We start from the raw sequence: 21,935 nt of genomic DNA on the forward strand, positions 1-21,935 counted from the left end.
CTTAAAGCCTCTTTGAAATCGGACAATGTGGTTGGATTTAGGAGATGTTTATCTTTCAAATGGTGAAAAATAGTTGATTGTTTGAGAAATTGAAATTATTAGATTCTTGCAGTTTTGAATTTCCCGCCATGGTCTCTTGACAATAAATCCCAATACCGGGATCAGGTCCCCAACAGGTTTTAACCTCCCATGGAAATTTTCCGGAACAATTCCGGAAATTTACCCGAAAGTTTCCGACCCTTTGCAACCCTAATTATAACGCCCTCTCCAAGTCTCTATTAAAGAGACTGTATCCATAGCTTTTCCCCTCTATGCATAGCTTTTTCCCTGGCATGAAAGTGGAACTATAGTACAATGCAGGAAGCACTCATTTTGGGACTCACTGAGCAGGTCAAGTCAATTTGAAGGGGCATGTTGTAACTCCATGCAGGACTCTGTTCTCGTTAGTCACTGTAGCTTTCTAAGATCGCCTCTCTCAGTGATGCAATAGCTTGCAGTCCGATGTGTCAGTTAAGCATTTGTGATGTTCAATCCACAGAAGAATTGTGCATGGTGATGACAATTATCGATGAAGCCTTTAGCTGCTAGGGTCTGTTTCTTCTTCTCTCGGTCACTGCTTTTGCTCCTGCCACTGCTAGGAGGTCTTCTCTTTGTTCCCTCTCTCCCTCTATCTGTCCTCACTCCTTATCTTCCCATCTTCCTATGCTCTTTTGCTTTGGTCTCTCACATCACACTTTCTCTCCATCTCTCTTTCTCTCCTCCTTAAGTATTTCTCCCATTACAGAGTGTCTGGGACAGCGGGCTTTGGTCCTCTTTTATTTGCTCTCTCCCTCACTTCCTCTCACTCACTCCCTCTCTCTCATTCTTCCTCTCACTCCCTCTCTCTTTTTCCTCTGTCTCTACCTACTCTCTCTCTCTCTCTCTCTCTCTCTCTCTCTCTGCTATAATTGAATCAATAAACAGGCTTTAATGCTCAGTGAAACTCTTTCAGCTTGGATCACGTCAAACTCTCAGCTCGCCCAGGAAACAAAGCTATGGGGAAGAAACTTTGGACTCCTGAACTCTGGAATGACGCATCTGAAAATGTTTCTTTGAGTTTCATTCATCCTCCCCCTTTAGTCATTCAATTTGAAGTAATGAGTAAAGCTTTTGGGTGGTGCAGAACAGATCTAGTCAGATGTAGTCAAAGTCCATGCTCAGGGGTATGCTATTCCTTTGTTGAATGGTGGACTTTGAAATTTGAGGGGAGTTTACATATAAGTCTTTGGTTGATGGTACTATCATCTAATACATGAATGTTATTGGGATTATTAGGAGGTCTATGGATTATTTATTGAGGTATTTGGATGTTAAACTACTACTACATAATAACCTTATCTGTAATTGTTTTTAGAGTCCTTTCAATACTATACATTAGTTGCTGTCAATTCGGTTCATGATTCTGAACAGCATGAAAGCAAAGCATCTGGACAGCATTTTCCAATCATGGAGATTGTTAATAATTAAAAAGTTCAAAGGGGTTTAGTTCACTACTGAGAGAGAGAGAGAGACCTCCAATCACCATGGTAACTGCACTTCACTGAGAGGTCTGGACGGTGTGGGTGGAAGGATCCTTGGGCTGTTTATGGTAGTGCTAACCGTTAGCGGTCCACGGTCTACAAACTGAACCTCCCTGATAAGGTGTCTGAACTAGAAGGGAGAGAGAGGGAGTCATGACCCCTTAACTCACCTCCCGTCCCCTCCAATTATTGTTAATTACACAGACCAGTAAGTGAATGCAAATGCAGCTCTCCTCAGTTGACAGTCCAAAACACCATAATAAAGCTAGCTCTCTCTCCACTGCTCATATCAATTAACGCATGTCGATTATGACACCATTGTTTAATAGGAAAGGACATGAAGGGAGCTGAGAAAATAATAGTTACAATGTCCTGGGAAAGAGTATGCACAGCTATAATAGCCTTCACAATATCCATCATCTGCCCACACTTCAATGTCACATATGTTGTGTTGGAGGAGAATCCATTGTAATTATGGGAGGAGGAAATTGAGATTTAACCTTGTTATTCTTTCGCCTGTTCTTTTATCCTTCAGGAGGAATATTTGAATCCATCGAAAGTGGCCCGTCGGGAGCAGAAGAACTCGCCTTTAAATTTGCCTTGAACACAATCAACAGGAACCGCACCCTGCTGCCCAACACCACACTCACATATGACATTCAGAGAATAAACATCTTTGACAGCTTTGAGGCCTCCAGAAAAGGTGATTGGCTGAGGAGGATAGGAAGCAGACCTGGGGTGTGTTCATTAGTGCACATCGTAGCAAAATGTTTTGCATCGGTAAACTATTAGCAAAGAAAACAAGCCTTTCTTATTGGATATGTTCAGGTTAGTCCCTCCCTGTTATAGCCGTTTGCTTCTGTTTGGTTGCTAGTGAATACACCCTTGGGTTAAAATAAATTCTGATCGGTTGTTTGAGCCTGCCTGGAGTGTCAGATGGGCGGGGTTAGAATTTTTGGGACAATTCCACAACTAAAGTGCACACAGAATCCAGGTCTGAGAGAGAGAGAGAGAGAGAGAGAGAGAGAGAGAGAGAGAGAGAGAGAGAGAGAGAGAGAGAGAGAGAGAGAGAGAGAGAGAGAGAGAGAGAGAGAGAGAGAGAGAGAGAGAGAGAGAGAGAGAGAGAGAGAGAGAGAGAGAGAGAGAGAGAGAGAGAGAGATTCTTTTACTGTTTTTTTTCAACAGAACATTTTAGTACAAATGGTAGCCAAATGCTGAATTGTGAGTACAATTGATTGTACTAAAATACAATAAACAACAGATATAGGCAAAAATTATGTTGATTGTCAACTGTTCAGCATGCAAACCATGGCTGGGATGGTGCTGTAACGGAACCGTTCAGTCCTGCAGTGGATCAGTTCCAGTTTAGTTGAGGCGAAGGTCTGGTAGGGTGGGAGCATATGGCGGTAGGGATCAAAGTTGTGATTGGAAGACTTCACATGAATTATGATAGATTGAGTAAGGCTCCCTTGTTTATTAATGAATGAATGATTATTAATCTATCATGAAAAAAGGTTATCGTGAATAATTGCAAGAGGGTGGTCTAAATTATACAGGTTGTGATAGTAGGACAGCTACATCTGTTATTAGAATTGTGAATGCTGAGTATCTCTGGGAGTAGATATTTATGTTTGTTAATTTGTTTGTGGGAGATTGTGACAAAAAAATAAGGGTGTCTGTTTTTTTGCGGGCGTGAAATGTGGGAATATACATTTATTGAGAATGACTCCGATTAGCTGTTGAGAATTATTTTGCTGATGCTACCTACAAACTGATTGCATCTGATGTGCTCAATGAAGTTATATACAAGAAATATGGTTATAGTATTTGATTAGAAATGTTGTAATAAGTAAGTGACAAATGGCAACAAAAAAAGTATCAAGTTCAGGCTGAGAACTTATATTATAGTAAGCTTTATAGTCTAATTAGGTAAATCAAGATGCTATGTACTTACTCCAGTGTTGGGGAAGCTGCTCTGAAAATATAGTTTACAAAGCTACTGATTACCTTGCACTGGAACAAGTTAAGCTACACTAAAACTACCCTTAAGAAAAATCAAATTTATTTGAATTGAGTTCAACTACCACCAAGCTACTGCAAAATATAGTTAAATTACTAGTTGAAGTAGTTGAACATGGATACTGGTTACTAGTATCCATGTGATTCAATGCAAAGTGGGACCGATAGTCCTCTTGATTCAATGACATCCATCTTGATCTAATGAGGGATAGACTAGGGTCTTTCTTGATCAGTATTCCCATGGTGAATTGTGTGGACAGTAGAGCTGAGACGAGCCGAAGGCTTCCACCTAAACATAAATCTCTCTGCCTCCTACCCCCCAGCCTGTGACCAGTTGTCCTTGGGGGTGGCAGCCATCTTTGGCCCCTCCCACAGCTCATCAGCTAACGCAGTCCAGTCCATTTGTAATGCCCTGGGGGTGCCCCACATCCAGACCAAGTGGAAGCACCAGGTGTCGGACAACAGGGACTCGTACTATGTCAGCCTCTACCCAGACTTCCAGTCCCTCAGCCGGGCCATCCTGGAACTGGTCCACTTCTTCAAATGGAGGACGGTCACTGTGGTCTATGACGACAGCACAGGTACAGGTACAGATATCTTGGATGATTGATGATGATGATGATGAAGAAGATGATGATGATCAAATGGTGAAAGACAAAAAAAGATATGAGTATAAACTCAAACTGCTACTCAAACACAAACAAACCATTTTATCGGTGTTGTAGGTGTCCGAAAGGTTAGTAGCTTGAATGTTGCAGGTTTGAGTCTTGGGCTGGGCAATAAAAGCCTGAGATGAATTGTCATGCACTTGAGCAAGGTACTTATACCTTGCATAAGTCCAGGGGTTAAACCTGTTAGGGACAGACGTTCCGCTAGCAGAACGCCTCACCAATATCCAATGGTAGAGCGTGGCGCAAAATACAAATACCTCAAAAATGCTATAACTTCAATTTCTCAAACATATGACTATTTTACACCATTTTAAAGACAAGACTCTCGTTAATCTAACCACATTGTCCGATTTCAAAAAGGCTTTACAGCGAAAGCAAAACATTAGATTATGTCAGGAGAGTACCCTGCCAAAAATAATCACACAGCCATTTTCAAAGCAAGCATATATGACACAAAAACCAAAACCACAGCTAAATGCAGCACTAACCTTTGATGATCTTCATCAGATGACACTCCTAGGACATTATGTTATACAATACATGCATGTTTTGTTCAATCAAGTTGATATTTATATCAAAAACCAGCTTTTTACATTAGCATGTGATGTTCAGAACTAGCATACCCACCGCAAACTTCCGGTGAATTTACTAAATTACTCACGATAAACGTTCACAAAAAACATAACAATTATTTTAAGAATTATAGATACAGAACTCCTTTATGCAATCGCGGTGTCAGATTTTAAAATAGCTTTTCGGCGAAAGCACATTTTGCAATATTCTGAGTAGATAGCTCGGCCATCACAGGCTAGCTAATTTGACACCCACCAAGTTTGGTGCTCACTAAACTCGGAATTACTATAAGAAAAATTGGATTACCTTTGCTGTTCTTTGTCAGAATGCACTCCCAGGACTTCTACCTCAACAACAAATGTTGTTTTGGTTCAAAATAATCCATAGTTATATTGAAATAGCTCCGTTTTGTTCGTGCGTTGAGGTCACTATCCGAAGGGTGACGCGCAAGCGCATTTTGTGACAAAAAATTTCAAAATATTCCATTACCGTACTTCGAAGCATGTCAAACGCTGTTTAAAATCAATTTTTATGCTATTTTTCTCATAAAATAGCGATAATATTCCAACCGGGCGACGTTGTATTCATTCAAAGACTGAAAGAAAAACATGGAGTCGTCTCGTGGATGCGCATCTCCAGTGTCATTGTTCCCTGCCTGACCACTCAGAGACTGCAGAGACGTCATTCCACTTTCTGGCACCTTCTGAGAGCCAATGGAAGCCTTAGAAAATGTCACGTTACAGCAGAGATGCTGTATTTTTGATAGAGATGCCACAGAAGGAGAACAAATTGTCAGACAGGGCACTTCCTGTATGGAATCTTCTCAGGTTTTGGCCTGCCATATGAGTTCTGTTATACTCACAGACACCATTCAAACAGTTTTAGAAACTTTAGAGTGTTTTCTATCCAAATCTACTAATTGTATGCATATTGTAGTTTCTGGGCAGGAGTAGTAACCAGATTAAATCGGGTAAATTTTTTATCCGGCCGTGAAAATACTGCCCCCTATCCCAAACAGGTTAAATGTGCTCCTCCCAAAATGTGTATAGGTGCAGAAGAGTAGAACTGTTCTATTCTTTCCCCTAAGAGTTTAGCATTGAGTGTCTAGCCATGAAATCTTTAGCCCCCTCAAAGTCCTCCAGGTGGACTCCACGTCAAAACTGGAGCCCTCTACATGAGTGAGCAGCCCTGAAAAAACACATTGCCCAGAATCACCCTCTCCCCGAGTCTCCTCAGATTAATGCCATGCAGAATGAATGTGAAAGCTGACACCATCCATGAATAAAAGACAGACTCGTCCTTTGAGGGTCCTCATCCACTCCTGTATCCATCTGCCGGATCGCCTGCTGTGACTTTGCAAAGTGGCTCATGATGTACATTTTTACAAGCACAGTAATATTTTACACCGTTGAGTACTGTTATATTTTAACAAGGCCTACTGCATCCAAAGTGAGGGTGCTCATCGACTTGAGAGAGAAGACAACATATCGCAATGTCTGTCTCTTATTTTACGATCCTTCGGAAGGACAAGGTTGTCCACTTCATGGAACGTAATTACTTGTTGAACATACTGTGTTACAAATACATGGGTTGCATGGTGAGTCTATCGCCGAATATGTCCAATTGTGGTTTCTTCAGTTGACGTTCTGTATTTTTGGTCGCAATTTACGCGATAAATTGGTTCATGCCAACTGCCAGCCACAAAAGAAAATCAGCCAGGCTCTGTTACGCCCTCTTCCATATGGTAGCAATAAATGCAGAGGATGCGCACAGTGCAACAATATGACGAAGTGTGAATATTTCTGCCACCCCCACACAGGAAAACGGTTCCAAATAAATTTATGGACGTGTTTAATACGTCTTATTTATACACTTTTGTAGTGTTTGTGAAATGCATATTGTTATGTTTGGTAGAACTTATTTATTTTTCCTTTGCCTCCAACCCCTTTCCATGCGTGGAACGGATGTGGGTGAGGCTAGTTCTACATAGGGGTGCTGATTTAATTATTATTATTATTATTATTATTTAATTTATTCAATGGTGGAACAAGCTCCCTCACGACGCCAGGACAGCGGAGTCAATCACCACCTTCCGGAGACACCTGGAACCCCACCTCTTTAAGGAATACCTAGGATAGGATAAAGTAATCCTTCTAACCCCCCCCCCCCCCCCCTTAAAAGATTTAGATGCACTATTGTAAAGTGGTTGTTCCACTGGATATCATAAGGTGAATGCACCAATTTTTAAGTCGCTCTGGATAAGAGCGTCTGCTAAATGACTTAAATGTAAATGTAAATTTAATTTTTTTTCACAAAAGCTCTGACGAAGGCCGTGAGGCCGATACGTAAGTTTATTAAATATCAGTGATACTATCAAGAGCAGTGTGCATTTTCCTTCATCCTGTTTCAACTGTTGCCATGCACCTGCAAAAAGATTGCTCAGATGTGCAAGTGCCTTTTGAATTTTGTACAACTCTTTTTACTAAATTGGTGTCATGAGGTGTCTTACCCTGAATCACACATCGACCCCTAGCTCATACTGTCCTTTCAGAGGGCAATATGAAGCTACTACACCTATTCAATCTGGTTCTATCTACACAAGTGCATAGGGGCTAGATGTTGATTAGGGATTCAGTCTTACCTTTTACAATCAACTGGTACATCTAGTATGACCAAGAGGATAGATTAACCATCAGGATTTATTCTTCGGTGTTCCTTGAAATTAATGGCTCGTGATAGGGTGACCATGTTTTTGTCACATCCATTTCACTTTGCAGAGAGCCGCCACTGTAGCATGGTGACAGTGTATTAACCTTGGCTAAGGTCACGGTGAATGGTCCAACTCACCATCCACTGCAATGAGTCATCTGATTTGCCATTGTTCCACTCCTCCTCATTGTATTTGTCCTTATAGGCACAATATTCTCAATGTAGTGGACTGCTTTTGGACTAAGGCCCATAGGGCTCTGGTCAAAAGTAGTCAACTCTAAAGGGAATAAGGTGCAATTTGGGATGCATCCATTTATCATCACCCTCATCTCCATAACACCGTCCACTAGCTTGCATTGATTCCCCTAAAAAGGGCTCTAGGGAAGGTGTTAGACATTATTTAAAGGTAAGGTTACTCGAAACCAAGCCTGATGATAGTTTCTTCCTCGGGGGAGCATTTTTTAGGTTAACCTCTCTCGGGTATGTCCTAGTCAACAGCCAGTGGAATCGAGTGGCGCGATATTCAAAAACCTTAAAAATGCTACAACTTCAATTTCTCGAAAATATGACTATTTTACACCATTTTAAAGACAAGACTCTCGTTAATCTGACCACATTGTCCGATTTCAAAAAGCCTTTACAACGAAAGCAAAACATTAGATTATGTCAGGAGAGTACCCAGCCAGAAATAATCACACACCCATTTTTCAAGCTAGCATATAATGTCACAAAAACCAAAACCACAGCTAAATGCAGCACTAACCTTTGATGATCTTCATCAGATGACACTCCTAGGACATTATGTTATACAATACATGCATGTTTTGTTCAATCAAGTTCATATTTATATCAAAAACCAGCTTTTCACATTAGCATGTGACGTTCAGAACTAGCAAACATACCGAAAACTTCCGGTGAATTTAGTAAATTACTCACGATAAACGTTCACAAAAAACAAAACAATTATTTTAAGAATTATAGATACAGAACTCCTTTATGCAATCGTGGTGTCAGATTTTAAAATAGCTTTTCGGCAAAAGCACAATTTGCAATATTCTGAGTAGATAGCTTGCCATCACGGGCTAGCTAATTTGACACCCACCAAGTTTGGCGTTCACTAAACTCAGAATTACTATAAGAAAAATTTGATTACCTTTGCTGTTCTTCGTCAGAATGCACTCCCAGGACTTCTACTTCAACCACAAATGTTGTTTTGGTTCAAAATAATCCATAGTTATGTTCAAATATTCTCTGTTTTGTCCGTGCGTTCAGGTCCCTATCCGAACGGTGACGCGCGGACGCATGTCGTGACAATATTTTTTCAAAATATTACATTACCGTACTTCGAAGCATGTCAAACGCTGTTTAAAATCAATTTTTATGCGATTTTTCTCGTAAAATAGCGATAATAGAAAATGGTGTCTTCACGTGCATGTGCGCACCAGTCTCATTGTTCTCAGATCGACCACTATCCAAATCCCCTACTGTTTTTCGCCCAGGGACTGCAGAGTCATCATTCCCCGTTCTGGCGCCTTCTGAGAGCCTATGGGCGCCTTAGAAAATGTCACGTTACAGCAGAGATCCTCTGTTTTCGATAAAGAGGCTATAGAATGCCAAGAAATGGTCAGAGAGGGCACTTCCTGTATAGAATCTTCTCAGGTTCTGGCCTGCCATATGAGTTCTGTTATACTCACTGACACCATTCAAACAGTTTTAGAAACTTTAGGGTGTTTTCTATCCAAATCAAACAATTATATGCATATTCTAGTTTCTGGGCAGGAGTAATAAACAGATTAAATCGGGTACGTTTTTTATCCGGCCGTGAAAATACTGCCCAAGAGAGGTTAACACACCACCTCACAGTGACAGAGTCGGGGTGAGAGAGCCTGGGTGATGTCAACCACACACACACACACACACACACACACACACACACACACACACACACACACACACACACACACACACACACACACACACACACACACACACACACACACACACACACACACACACACAGTCTGTAATCACACAGCTCCATGCTCCAGGACGTTTATCCCTGATTGGAGCCTATCTGACGTTTGGCGGAAAGAACTATCAGAGGGGATAAAATAAAATATTTACACACAGCCCTCTGAGGATCGGGTAGGGAAAGTCAGAAGGCATTATCCAGAGCCCCACAAACATCGGCCCTGACAGTGTGTCCCAAATGCTGAGCTCCCCCCGGAACCATTTTCCGCTTAACGCCTCCCAAGTGTCTCTACGGAGCAAAACAGAGAAGGGAGAGATACCCTGGAGTATGGAATTTGGAAATACCTATCTTACTCACAAAAAACTGTAGTATTTACTTCTAATACGAAAGAACACATTCCTTATTCTTATTTCACAGCAATCCATATTGAAACTCCAGAGGGAGAATCATCCCAACAAAAAAGGTCTGAGTAGTCCAAAAGTGCTTCTTCAAAACCCCTTTCTTCTCTCTCCCAGACTCCGTCCCCATCCCATCAATTTTTAGACCCATGACAAGTAATAATTTCTACCATCAATCCAGCCCTATTTCATCCCAAGGCTCAGAAGTCCTCGGTGGAGAGGAGAAACTCATTGTAATCCCATCAGTCTCTCTCTGAGAGGTTTCAACTGAGTGCGGGTGGGAAAATGAAAGGTGCGGATTGTTGCTCAGTATGAGGCGGTGGTAAGGTTATATGGGGCCTCCCTAGTGGGGAGTAGTCAGGCAAACAGAGGCTCAAATCCGAACAGAACCTTGGGAGAGAGAAAGTGAGAATGGATTGACTGCGGCTTTCCAACACTAACATATTTAAGTCATTCCACGCTAGAATAGAGAGTGGTGTGTGAATGAGCATTTTTAAGGTGCTTCTTTGATGAAGCTGGACTCTGCTGATATATTGACTCTGTATATATTTAAGTCATTCAACGCTAGAATAGAGAGTGGTGTGTGAATGAGCATTTTTAAGGTGCTTCTTTGATGAAGCTGGACTCTGCTGATATATTGACTCTATATATTTAAGTCATTCCATGCTAGAATAGAGTGCAGTGTGTGAATTCTTCGATGAAGCTGGACTCTGCTGATGTAAAGTGCTTTTTGGTGTATGAGAAAGTATGTGTTGAGTTGGTACAGAGCTCTGTTGACAGTTCTTCAGTACTGTATCATGGGTGGCATTCTGAAGTCTTCCATTGACAACACTGAATGATTTGCAAGCGATCAGAAGAGTCAGAATACTGCCCTATGTGTATGTTTGACAAGTGTGAGTGGGACAATCAGATCAACTATGGAAGAGAGAGTGTCACGATCGTTATAATAAGTGGACCAAGGTGCAGCGTGAATAGAGCTCCACATATTTATTGAGGTGAAATTCAAACAACAAATAAATATATGAATGTGCAGTTCGTAGCGCACATAGCACTAAACACAAACAATATCCCACAACGCAGGTGGGAAAAGGACCACACTAAGTATGATCCCCAATTAGAGGCAACGATCATCAGCTGCCTCCAATTGGGAACCATACTCACACCAACATAGAAATTAAAGACTAGAACACCCCCTAGTCACGCCCTGACCTAAAACACCATAGAGAACCCCGAGGGCTCTCTATGGTCAGGGCGTGACAGTAACCCCCCCCAAAGGTGCGGACTCCGACCGCAAAACCTGAACCTGGATGGGGAGGGTTAGGGTGGGCAACTAGCATTTGTGGCGGCTCGAGTGCGGGACGTATCACCCGTTCAGACCACGGATCCGGCCATGAAGCTGGGCTGAACGCCATGCCTGGACTGGACACCGGAGCAGAGGAAGGCTCTGGCCATGGAGCAGGACTGGACGCCGTGCCTGGACTTGGCACCGGTGAAGAGGAAGGCTCCGGCCATGATACCGGCGCAGGAAGCTCTGGGCCGTGGACCATCACTGGAGGCTCTGGACTGTAGACCGTCGCTGGAGACTCAGGGCTGGTGACACACTCTTCAGGGCGAGTGCGGGGAGCCGGCACAGGACGTACCGGCCAGGGGAGGCACACTGGAGGCCTGGTGCGTGGAGCCGGCACAGGTTTCACCGGACTGATGACACACTCTTCAGGGCGAGTGCGGGGAGCCGGCACAGGACGTACTGGGCTGGGGAGACGCACTGGAGGCCTGGTGCGTGGAGCCGACACAGGTTTCACCGGACTGATGACACGCTCTTCAGGGCGAGTGCGGGGAGCCGGCACAGGACGTACCGGGCTGGGGAGGCGCACTGGAGGCCTGGTGCGTGGAGCTGGCACAGGTTTCACCGGACTGATGATGTATTTGGGCTGGTTTATTTTAAAGATTTGCATCTGAACTGTACTCCTTACCAATGACACTTATAGTAATTTCAATGTCATACATATTTTTCAAATAAGGTGTCCATTTCTGGTCTCCAGGTCTTATTCGGTTGCAGGAGCTGATCAAGGCACCATCCCGATACAACATTCGTTTGAAGATCCGACAGTTGCCGGCGGAGACCAAGGACGCCAAGCCACTTCTGAAAGAGATGAAGAAAGCAAAGGAGTTCCACGTGATCTTTGACTGCGACCACGAAATGGCCGCCTGGATCCTGAAACAGGTCAGTGTCTGTCTTAGGTCTTTCTCAGAAGCATTTTGAAATTCAGAGACGGGTTGGACTTTGACAGATTTCTTGGACTTGGAGATGTATTCATATGAATTGGCTCCAGAATGATCCCTCCTTGAATACCTCATACTTCTGGTTTCAGGTGCAGTACCTACAGTTTGGTCATTCATTTCCTGTTCATCTGAATCAGACTCATTTGGATATCTAATTTTCCTCGTTTATCTCCTTTTAGAATATTACAGTTCCATTACTGTGTTTCGATAATGAATGCTCTATGCCAAAATACAGTTTTAATTAGCAACTCTGCCTCTGCTCACAGGCATGTTTGAGACATTATGATTAATCTCTGCCACATTGTTAATGAGAAGTGCTCATATCTGTTACCAAAACACACATTTTCGGGCAGAGTAGATGACATTGTATTGTGTCGAGTGTTCAGTTTGCTAATTATATACAGCATTCCTACCAACATTGCATAAGGTAAGTTGTCCTCCATAAAAATGATTTACTCTGCACTCACACATGCTGTATATTTGTTTATGCACTTTGACCATAGTCAGTATTGTGGTTTTCCCACAGGCTCTAGCCATGGGAATGATGACGGAGTACTACCACTACATCTTCACCACCCTGGTATGTTCACCGACACCTTATTAAAATTTGTTTTCTTCCTGATCACTACTGTGTCCATATTAGGACTGCATCCATGGAAGTTGCTGATGCTGTCCTAATATGGACACCGTAATATGGACACACCTTCCCTGTGGCTCAGTTGGTAGAGCATGGTGTGTGCAACGCCAGGGTTGTGGGTTCGATTTCCACGGGGGGCCAGTACAAAAAAAAATGCATGAAATGAAAATGTAATGTATGTATTCACTACTGTAAGTCGCTCTGGATAAGAGCGTCTGCTAAAATTTAAAAAACGTAAAATGTAGAGGTCACATCATCATCTCCTTTATATTGCCACCTAAATACTTGGTCCTGGTGGCAGTGCATCTACAATGTGCTATTGAAGTCAAAAACATTTATAGACAAAATCCTTTAAAGACCAAGGGTTGAAAAGGATTATAGCTGTCAAAGTATCAGTCTAAACTCTTTCTTCGATAGCATTTTGTTGACTCTTTAACCTCTGGACGGGCTCGGGACGGACATCCAGCGAAAAATCCTATCGACATTAGCATAACAAAATTTAATATATATATTTTTTCAAATATAGGAGTATTTTATATCGTTTTATAGATACACCTCTCCTGAATCGAACCACGTTGTCCGATTTCAAAAAGGCTTTACAGCAAAAGCAAAACATTAGATTATGTTAGAGGAGTATATCGTAAAAGTAGCCACATAGCCATTTTCCGACCAACCACATGCATCACAAATAACCAAAAAACAGCTAAATGCAGCACTAACCTTTGACAATCTTCATCAGATGACACTCCTAGGACATCATGTTACACAATACATGCATTCTTTTGTTCGATAAAGTTCATATTTATATATAAAAACAGCATTTTACATCGGCGCGTGACGTTGACTAACTATTTTCCCTCAAATGCGTCCGGTGAAACAGCGCTACAATTTACTAAATTACTATTCGAAAACATTTTTAAAATGTAATATTGTCATTCTAAGATTTATAGATTAGCATCTCTTGAAAGCACCTGCAATGCCAGATTTAAAAATAACTTTACTGGGTAATCACACTTTGCGATAAAAGGGGATGCGATACTCAGAAAAAATAGGCTAGCAATACAGGTCAGCGCCATCTTGGAACAATCGCATATCAAATCTAGTCTTGTATACTATTGTCAATAATCCCTTACCTTTGATTATCTTCATCAGAAGGCACTTCCAGGATTCCCAGGTCCACAACAAATGTATTTTCGTTCGAAAAAGTGAATCCTTTATGTCTTCTTGTTAGCACGTTCTGAAGGCTGCACCAAAAGTACCGTCGTGCGCGGGACTCCTCTCTTACCAAAATGGATTTTTTTTAAATTTAAGTTTGTTCAAACATGTCAAACCTTGTATAACATAAATCTTTAGGGCCTTTTTCAACCAGAGCTCCAATAACATTCAAGGGGGACGATTGCATTGTCTTTCAAAACGTTTCGAAAGGGGAGGGTAGCCAGGGGCGCCGGCGTCATAATGGTGATGGCCCTCCCCATGTGACCACGTTCCACAGACTCTCATTCTGTCAGTTTTCACAGTAGAAGGCTCAAACCACTTTGTAAAGACTGGGGACATCTAGTGGAAGCAATAGGAAGTGCTCAATGAACCATAGCTCACGGTGTGACTTATAGGCAAAGTGATGAAGTTGAGTCCGCAATTCAGAATTCCACATCCTGTTACGATCTGTCTCGGGGTTTTGACTGCCATATGAGTTCTGTTACACTCACAGACACCATTCAAACAGTTTTAGAAACTTTAGGGTGTTTTCTATCCACAAGTATTAATTATATGCATATCCTAGCTTCTAAGTTTGAGTAGGAGGCCGTTTAAAATGGGCACGAATGTTTTTCAAAAATCGCAGTAGCGCCCCCTATCCTAGGCGACCGTCAAGAGGTTAAACAATGTTTAGCCATTCTCTACCCACCCCCAATCTGTTGTCCAAAAACCTCTAAAAGTTTTTATCAGGGAAACTAAAGCCACTTGATATGTTCGTCTATTCTGATTCATGGTGGAGATTGAAGTTCTCCAAAGTTCCTTTGATCCACCAAAGAGTCCTGCTGTTCTCACTGGATGAAAAGCCTGTCTCTCCTGGATGGAGAGTGATAATGGAATTTATAGGTTCAAGGTTTTGACTAAATGATTCCACCCTGAAAATGTATAAATGTATAATTCACTAATGTGTGTGCATAGGACAAGTTAAGAAAAAGAGGAACTGTTAACAGACAGCTTGTGGTAGACAACTTGTGACCACTGTGAAACTGATAACAGGAAGTAGATTTCCCCACCTAGGGAGGGGAGAAACCTTTAGGCTTGCAGTAGATTATGTAACATGGGGCAGGATATGATAAGCAATGTATGTGTTGAAGAAGACTTGTAAATAAGCATTGACAGTGTTAAAGAAGAGGAGGGGCATTTGTAAGGGGTATGACATATGGTATGACCAAATGTAAGGTATAAAAGGCTATGTGTTTTTATGATTGGCAGAGCTCTTTGAATAAAGAACTAACCTTTTGCAGACTTCTGGGACTTTGTCGAATTCTTCTATTAACCGGGGCCTTACAACCCCCGGGGAATTGGTCAAAGCATATAGTGAGTTTTGAGTTAATAACATTGGGATGAAAATTCTTGTGACAAGAGAGAGAACGAGAGACTGAGAGCTCAGATAATAGCTCAGACAGTATGAGGCTATTATCTTTTCGGTTCAATATGGCCCTGACAACAACTGGGCCTGTTGTCCTATTTGGATCATTATGGTTAAGGTTAGGACAAGGGTAGAGAAAGGCTGAATTTAAATCTGTTGTTATGGGCAAACTGTAAATAGAGCTGAGATTATAGTGCTGTTTCAGAGGCATGCTGTTACTTGTTAGTCTGGGTTCCTGCCTGTTCCAAGAACATAGGCCAGTTTGGCAAGGAGGTGGCGGTAGTGCTGGCCAATGCTGCAATACAACTGCTATCCAGGGTGTGTTGCCCTTACAGGAGTGCTGCAAACATTGTCTATTATGCTCCCTCGCACACGCATGTGTACACGCACATGCACACACACACTGTACACAAATACAACCTATAGACATCTACCTGGTCATAAGCCAGACATGTGGCTCGTTTGACTACTGCGATGTCCTTTCGCTTCCAACATGATAGATGGCAACACACCAAGGCCCTGCCTGGTAACCTTGAAAATGTTGGCTTGATCAAGGCCACTGTCTCTGCAACAATATGAAATGCCTCCTGAAAATACTTCCTAATGTACTGCCTCTCGTTGCTATTATTAGAGACTGTTAAAACATTCGCATGGAGAAAAACACCAGGAATAGGTGGCTTTTCCATAGAATTCTATTTAACATTTTGTGACAAGTAGCCCCCCGATTTACGCCAATGACAACATGCATGTCACTCAATTCAGTACTTCATAGCTCCATGTATCAAACTGTTTTTTTTTCAGTTATTTTAAAACCAGGAACATCTGGAGAGTCCCCTGCTGATCATAGACCCATACCCTAAATAAAATGTGACAATAAAAAAATAACAAAGCGTATAAGCAATAGAATGGCAAAAGTCTTACCAGACTTGATACATGTCAATCAAACAGGCTTTGTTAAAAATAGACACAAACAAATACAAGAACATGTTTCAGTTGAATACAATACGCAAAAAAAAACAAGATGTAGATTCATCAATAATGGCTGTTGATGCCGAAACGGCTTTAGAACGTCTTGAATTGCCTTTTCTTTTCAAAACTTTGGAAGAGTTCAACTTTCCAGCTGAAATAATAAATGTAATACAGATATTGTATAAATGTCCCAAAGCAAAAATATACACGAATAATACTGTACATTATCTGACGAAATTGCTGTAGAAAGGGCCATAAGATAGGGATGTCCCCTCTCCCCCCTATTGTTCACACTGGCAATTAAACTGCTTGAAGAAAGAATTAGACAGGACCCAAATGTAACATGTATCAGTTTTGGTAAACATGAATATTAACTAAACTTATTTGCAGACGATCTCTTGATATACCTGACCAATTTTGAAAACTCAATGCCCACTTTGCTCAAAATATTTTCAGAATACTCAAAATCTCAGGATATACAATTTACGTGAAAAAAATATATAATTATAATGGCAATAGGAAAAAGAAAAATAATAACTCATCATCTACAGATACCCTTTAAGGGGAACACAAAAAATATGAAAAACACAAATATATAATGATAATTTTATTCCATTACTCAACAATATGAAAGCAGATCTAATTAAATGGAATAATCTTCCCATGAATATTACAGGTAGAATAAACTTCTTTAGAATGGCATAGCTCCCAAAGTTTTTGTATTTATTTTTGGTAATACCAATTACCCCCCTGAAGACCCAGCTATCACAGTAGATCTGGGCCGATTCCGGCTGAGAGTTGGGGAACTCGGCTAAGAGTCAGACTTGGCTGGCGTCATGTAGCCCGAGTCTGGGCCGCCTTCAGCAGTATTACTTATGGCTAGGATGCAGGGATTGAGCTCGGGCCGATTCAGGTGTGAGTTATCTGGCATAAATGTATTACTTGGGGCTCGGACCGATTCTGGTGATAGTTATCTGGCCCAAATGTATTACTTGGGGCTCGGGCCAATTGGGGCTACTCTCTGGCAGATGATTACACAGGCTGCTATATAAATAACATTTAATAATGCATTTTTTCATATTTTGTCATTGTTTCTGTGATCAAACAATACAATTAACATTTAAATTAAATTCTTTAAGAGTTTTGTGTGGTATTTTAGTATTTTGATACTTTGGTCATAGACACTGCATCGCAGTGCAAATTGCGTTGCTACAGATGCTGGTTCGAGACCCGTGCCCGGGAGATCCATGAGGCGACGCCCAATTGGCCCAGCGTTGTCTGAGTTAGGGGAGGGTTTGGCCGGCTGGGATGTCCTTGTCCCTTCGCACTGTAGCGACTCCTGTGGCAGGCCAGGTACATGCACGCTAACACGGTCACCAGGTGTATGGTGTTTCCTCTGACACAAAATGTTTGTTTGTGGATGGGTAAAATTTGTATGTATAAAATGTATAATAGTAATATTTAAAATTACTATATCGGGTAATTTTGTATACATTTATTTAAATTTGCATCGGGTCGCTTATGGGGGGATTCTGGAAAGATTGAATTCCGGTAGACGGAAACGGCCTGATGTACTTGGGCCGATTCTGGGTAGTCATTCATTTTGTTTCCGGGCCGAGTCCGACACCCGATTCCGGGCCGATTCAATCAGTTCCGCCCCCCCCCCGGAAGAGGGACGCTTTTGGGCCAATTCCTCATTGCTAGCTCGGGACCTTCTTTAAAAATGTATACTCGGTCATAAGACTTCAATCAGTATCACTAGTGGCGCAGCGGTCTAAAGCAGTGCATCTCAGTGTCACTACAGTCCCTGGTTCAAATCCAGGCTGTATCACATTTGGTGGTGCACAATTGGCCCAGAGTCATCCAGGGTAGGCCTTCATTGTAAAATAAGAATTTGTTCTTAACTGTCTTGCCTAGTTTAAAAAATAAACAAATATATCTGGGCGAATAAAAAGGGAAGTCTTGCATCTTCCTAAGTCTGAGGGTGGTTTTAACCTTCCAGAATTGGAATTTTAATAATTCGCTACCCAAGGCTTTTACTTATGACATATAGTTAAATGCACTAAAGAGGAACAATGGGTACATATTATTTTTATGTGTCTATTTTCAAAGGATAAAGCTAAGAACATTAACAACTTCATAGTTAAGAAAGCTATAAGGATATGGAAGAAAATGAAACGTATTCTACAAGAATCAATATCAATATCACTGGAACAATCCTTGGATAGCTTTTCAGAAATGATAAATTGGTCCACATGGAACACTAAAGGCATAGGTGGAGTAAGTAGTGTTATACTATGCTATTATATTTGGTTATGTTATGTAGAATACAAATGAAATATTATGTGATCTTTCAAGACATTGATTCAGCTTTGATCTTACTTTACTAAATGAGCACCGTGAGAAGTGGCGCGTGCGCTCCGTCAGTAACACACCCCTGCTCCTGCAGCACCGAACGAGCTAATTGAGCCACACGTAGTTTACTCTTCTGCCTCGTGCAAAATTTGGTGATACAGAAAGGAGAGCCCACGTGTGAAAATCTGGGAATATTTGGCCAAGGAAACTTTTCTGGTTGGTCTCAGCTCTCATTGAATGTTAAACTGTGAGGAAGGGAGACTTAAAATGGGATTGAGTGAAGTACCTGCACATATTATGTTCAATGAGCAACTAATGAGCATGGAGAGACTCAAGTATGACATCATTACCTTATATCTTTTAGTCTAATATAGCTGTTTACTAACTTGTGTAGCTCTTCGTCAGAAGCATGCTTTTTGTAAGTAGTTAATCCCAACTGTCCTCTCCAAATGTATCTTGAATTTATCCTGAAAGGATTTGAGAAATGTGATTGGTTGACGCTAGGCCTATGACGTTGGCCTACCGTGTCACCTTGCTCTGTGCAGAATATCAGATCTTAACCTTTTACATCTAGATGTTCCGCTAGCGGAACACCTGCTCCAATATCCAATGATGGGCGTGGCGCAAAATACAAAGTCCTCGAAAATCCGAAAACTTCCATTTTTCAAACATATGACTATTTTACACCATTTTAAAGACAAGACTCTCCTTTATCTAACCACACTGTCCGATTTCAAAAAGGCTTTACAGCGAAAGCAAAACATTAGATTGTCAGCAGAGTACCCAGCCAGAAATAATCAGACACCCATTTTTCAAGCTATAATGTCACAAAAAACAAAACCACAGCTAAATGCAGCACTAACCTTTGAGGATCTTCATCAGATGACACTCCTAGGACATTATGTTATACAATACATGCATGTTTTGTTCAATCAAGTTCATATTTATATCAAAAAACAGCTTTTTACATTAGCATGTGACGTTCAGAACTAGCATTCCCACCGAACACTTCCGGTGAATTTACTAAATGACTCACGATAAACGTTCACAAAAAAAATAACAATTATTTTAAGAATTATAGATACAGAACTCCTTTATGCAATCGCGGTGTCCGATTTTAAAATAGCTTTTCGGTGAAAGCACATTTTGCAATATTCTGAGTAGATAGCCTGGCCATCATGGCTAGCTATTTTGACACCCACTAAGTTTGGTACTCACCAAACTCAGATTTACTATAAGAAAAATTGGATTACCTTTGCTGTTCTTCGTCAGAATGCACTCCCAGGACTTCTACTTCATCACCCAATGTTGTTTTGGTTCCAAATAATCCATAGTTATATCCAAATAGCGGCGTTTTGTTGTGCGTTCAAGACACTATCCGAATGGAAACGAAGGGTGACGAGCCCGGCGCGTTTCGTGACAAAAAATTTCAAAATATTCCATTACCGTACTTCGAAGTATGTCAAACGCTGTTTAAAATCCATTTTTATGTGATTTTTCTCGTAAAAAAGCGATAATATTCCGAGCGGGAGTCGTTGTTTTCGTTCAAAGACAGAGAAAGTAAAATGGACTCTTCTCGTGCACGCGTGCGCCAGTCTCATTGTTCTCAGATCGACCACTATCCAAATGCGCTACTGTTTTTCAGCCATGGCCTGCAAAGTCATCATTCAACGTTCTGGCGCCTTCTGAGAGCCTATGGGAGTGTTAGAAAATGTCACGTTACAGCAGAGATCCCTGTTTTGGATAGAGATGATCAAGAAGGCCAAGAAATGGTCAGAGAGGGCGCTTCCTGTTTGGAATCTTGATGGGGGTGTGAGCGTGCGGGTGTGGGCAGATGAGATATAGTCTTTGTTTGTGTGCGACTGTAAGTTGTTGTTCATATGTATAAGTAACTATTTGGACTGGAATAAAAATATTATATATACAGTACCAGTCAAAAGTTTGGACACTCCTACTCATTGCAGGGTCCTACATTGTTGAATATTAGTGAAGACATCAAAACTATGAAATAACAAATATGGAATCTTGTAGTAACCAAAAAGGTGTTTAAGAAATCAAAATATATTTTAAATTTGAGATTCTTCAAAGTAGCTACCCTTTGCCTTGATGAAAGCTTTGGACACTCTTGGCATTCTCTCAACCAGCTTCACGAGGTAGTCACCTGGAATGCATTTCAATTAACAGGTGTGCCTTGTTAAATGTTAAGTTGTGGAATTTCTTTCCTTCTTAATGCATTTCAGCCGATCAGTTGTGTTGTCATAAGGCAGGGGTAGTATACAGAAGATAGCCCTATATCGTAAAAGACCAAGTCAAAATTATGGAACAGCTCAAATAAGCAAGGAGAAATGACACTCGATGATTACTTTAAGACATGATGGTCAGTCAATCTGGAAAATGTCAAGAACTTTGAAAGTTTCTTCAAAGCAAATCAAAGGAAACTTTATTTGTCACATGCACCGAATACAACCTTACCGTGAAATGCTTACTTACAAGCCCTTAACCAACAATGCAGTTCAAGAGAGAGTTAAGAAAATATTTACCAAAGAAACAAAAGTAAAAAACAATAAAAAGTAACACAATAAAATAATATTAACGAGGCTACATACAGGGGTACCGGTACCGAGTCAGTGTGTGGGGGTACAGGTAAGTTGTAGGTAGGGGTGAAGTGACTATGCATAGATAATAAACAGCGAGTAGCAACAGTGTACAAAACAAATGGGGGGGGTCAATGTAAATAGTCCAGTGGCCATTTGATTAATTGTTCAGCAGTCTTATGGCTTGGGAGTAGAAGCTGTTAAGGGGCCTTTTGGTCCAAGACTTGACGTTCTGGTACCACTTGCCGTGCAGTAGCAAAGAAAACAGTCTATGACTTGGGTGACTGGAGTCTCTGAAAATGTTTTGTGCTTTCCTCTGACACCGCCTAGTATATAGGTCCTGGATGGCAGGAAGCTTGGCTCCAGTGATGTACTGGGCCGTACGCGTTACCCTCTGTAGCGCCTTACGGTCAGATGCTGAGCAGTTGCCATACCAGGCAGTGGGGGCCTGTACGGTACACATTTTCCTGTAGTCCACAATCAGCTCCTTTGCTTGCTCACAATGAGGGAGAGGTTGTTGTCCTGGCACCACACTGCCAGGTCTCTGGCCTCCTCTCTATAGGCTGTCTCATCGTT

At 41.5% G+C, this 21,935-nt stretch overlaps 1 protein-coding gene across 1 annotated transcript in view; it reads left to right on the forward strand.

The window, feature by feature from the left end:
- LOC106607558 (glutamate receptor ionotropic, kainate 2) overlaps positions 1 to 21,935 on the forward strand; it is a 235,189-nt gene that overhangs the window by 57,062 nt on the left and 156,192 nt on the right. The window contains exons 2-5 of the mRNA XM_014204602.2: positions 2,095 to 2,262; positions 3,902 to 4,159; positions 11,944 to 12,125; positions 12,711 to 12,764. Coding sequence (XP_014060077.1) covers positions 2,095 to 2,262; positions 3,902 to 4,159; positions 11,944 to 12,125; positions 12,711 to 12,764 — 662 coding nt within the window. The remainder of the gene's footprint in view (positions 1 to 2,094; positions 2,263 to 3,901; positions 4,160 to 11,943; positions 12,126 to 12,710; positions 12,765 to 21,935) is intronic.

Source organism: Salmo salar, chromosome ssa06 (genome assembly GCF_905237065.1).
Source record: "Salmo salar chromosome ssa06, Ssal_v3.1, whole genome shotgun sequence".
NCBI classification, from domain to species: domain Eukaryota; kingdom Metazoa; phylum Chordata; class Actinopteri; order Salmoniformes; family Salmonidae; genus Salmo; species Salmo salar.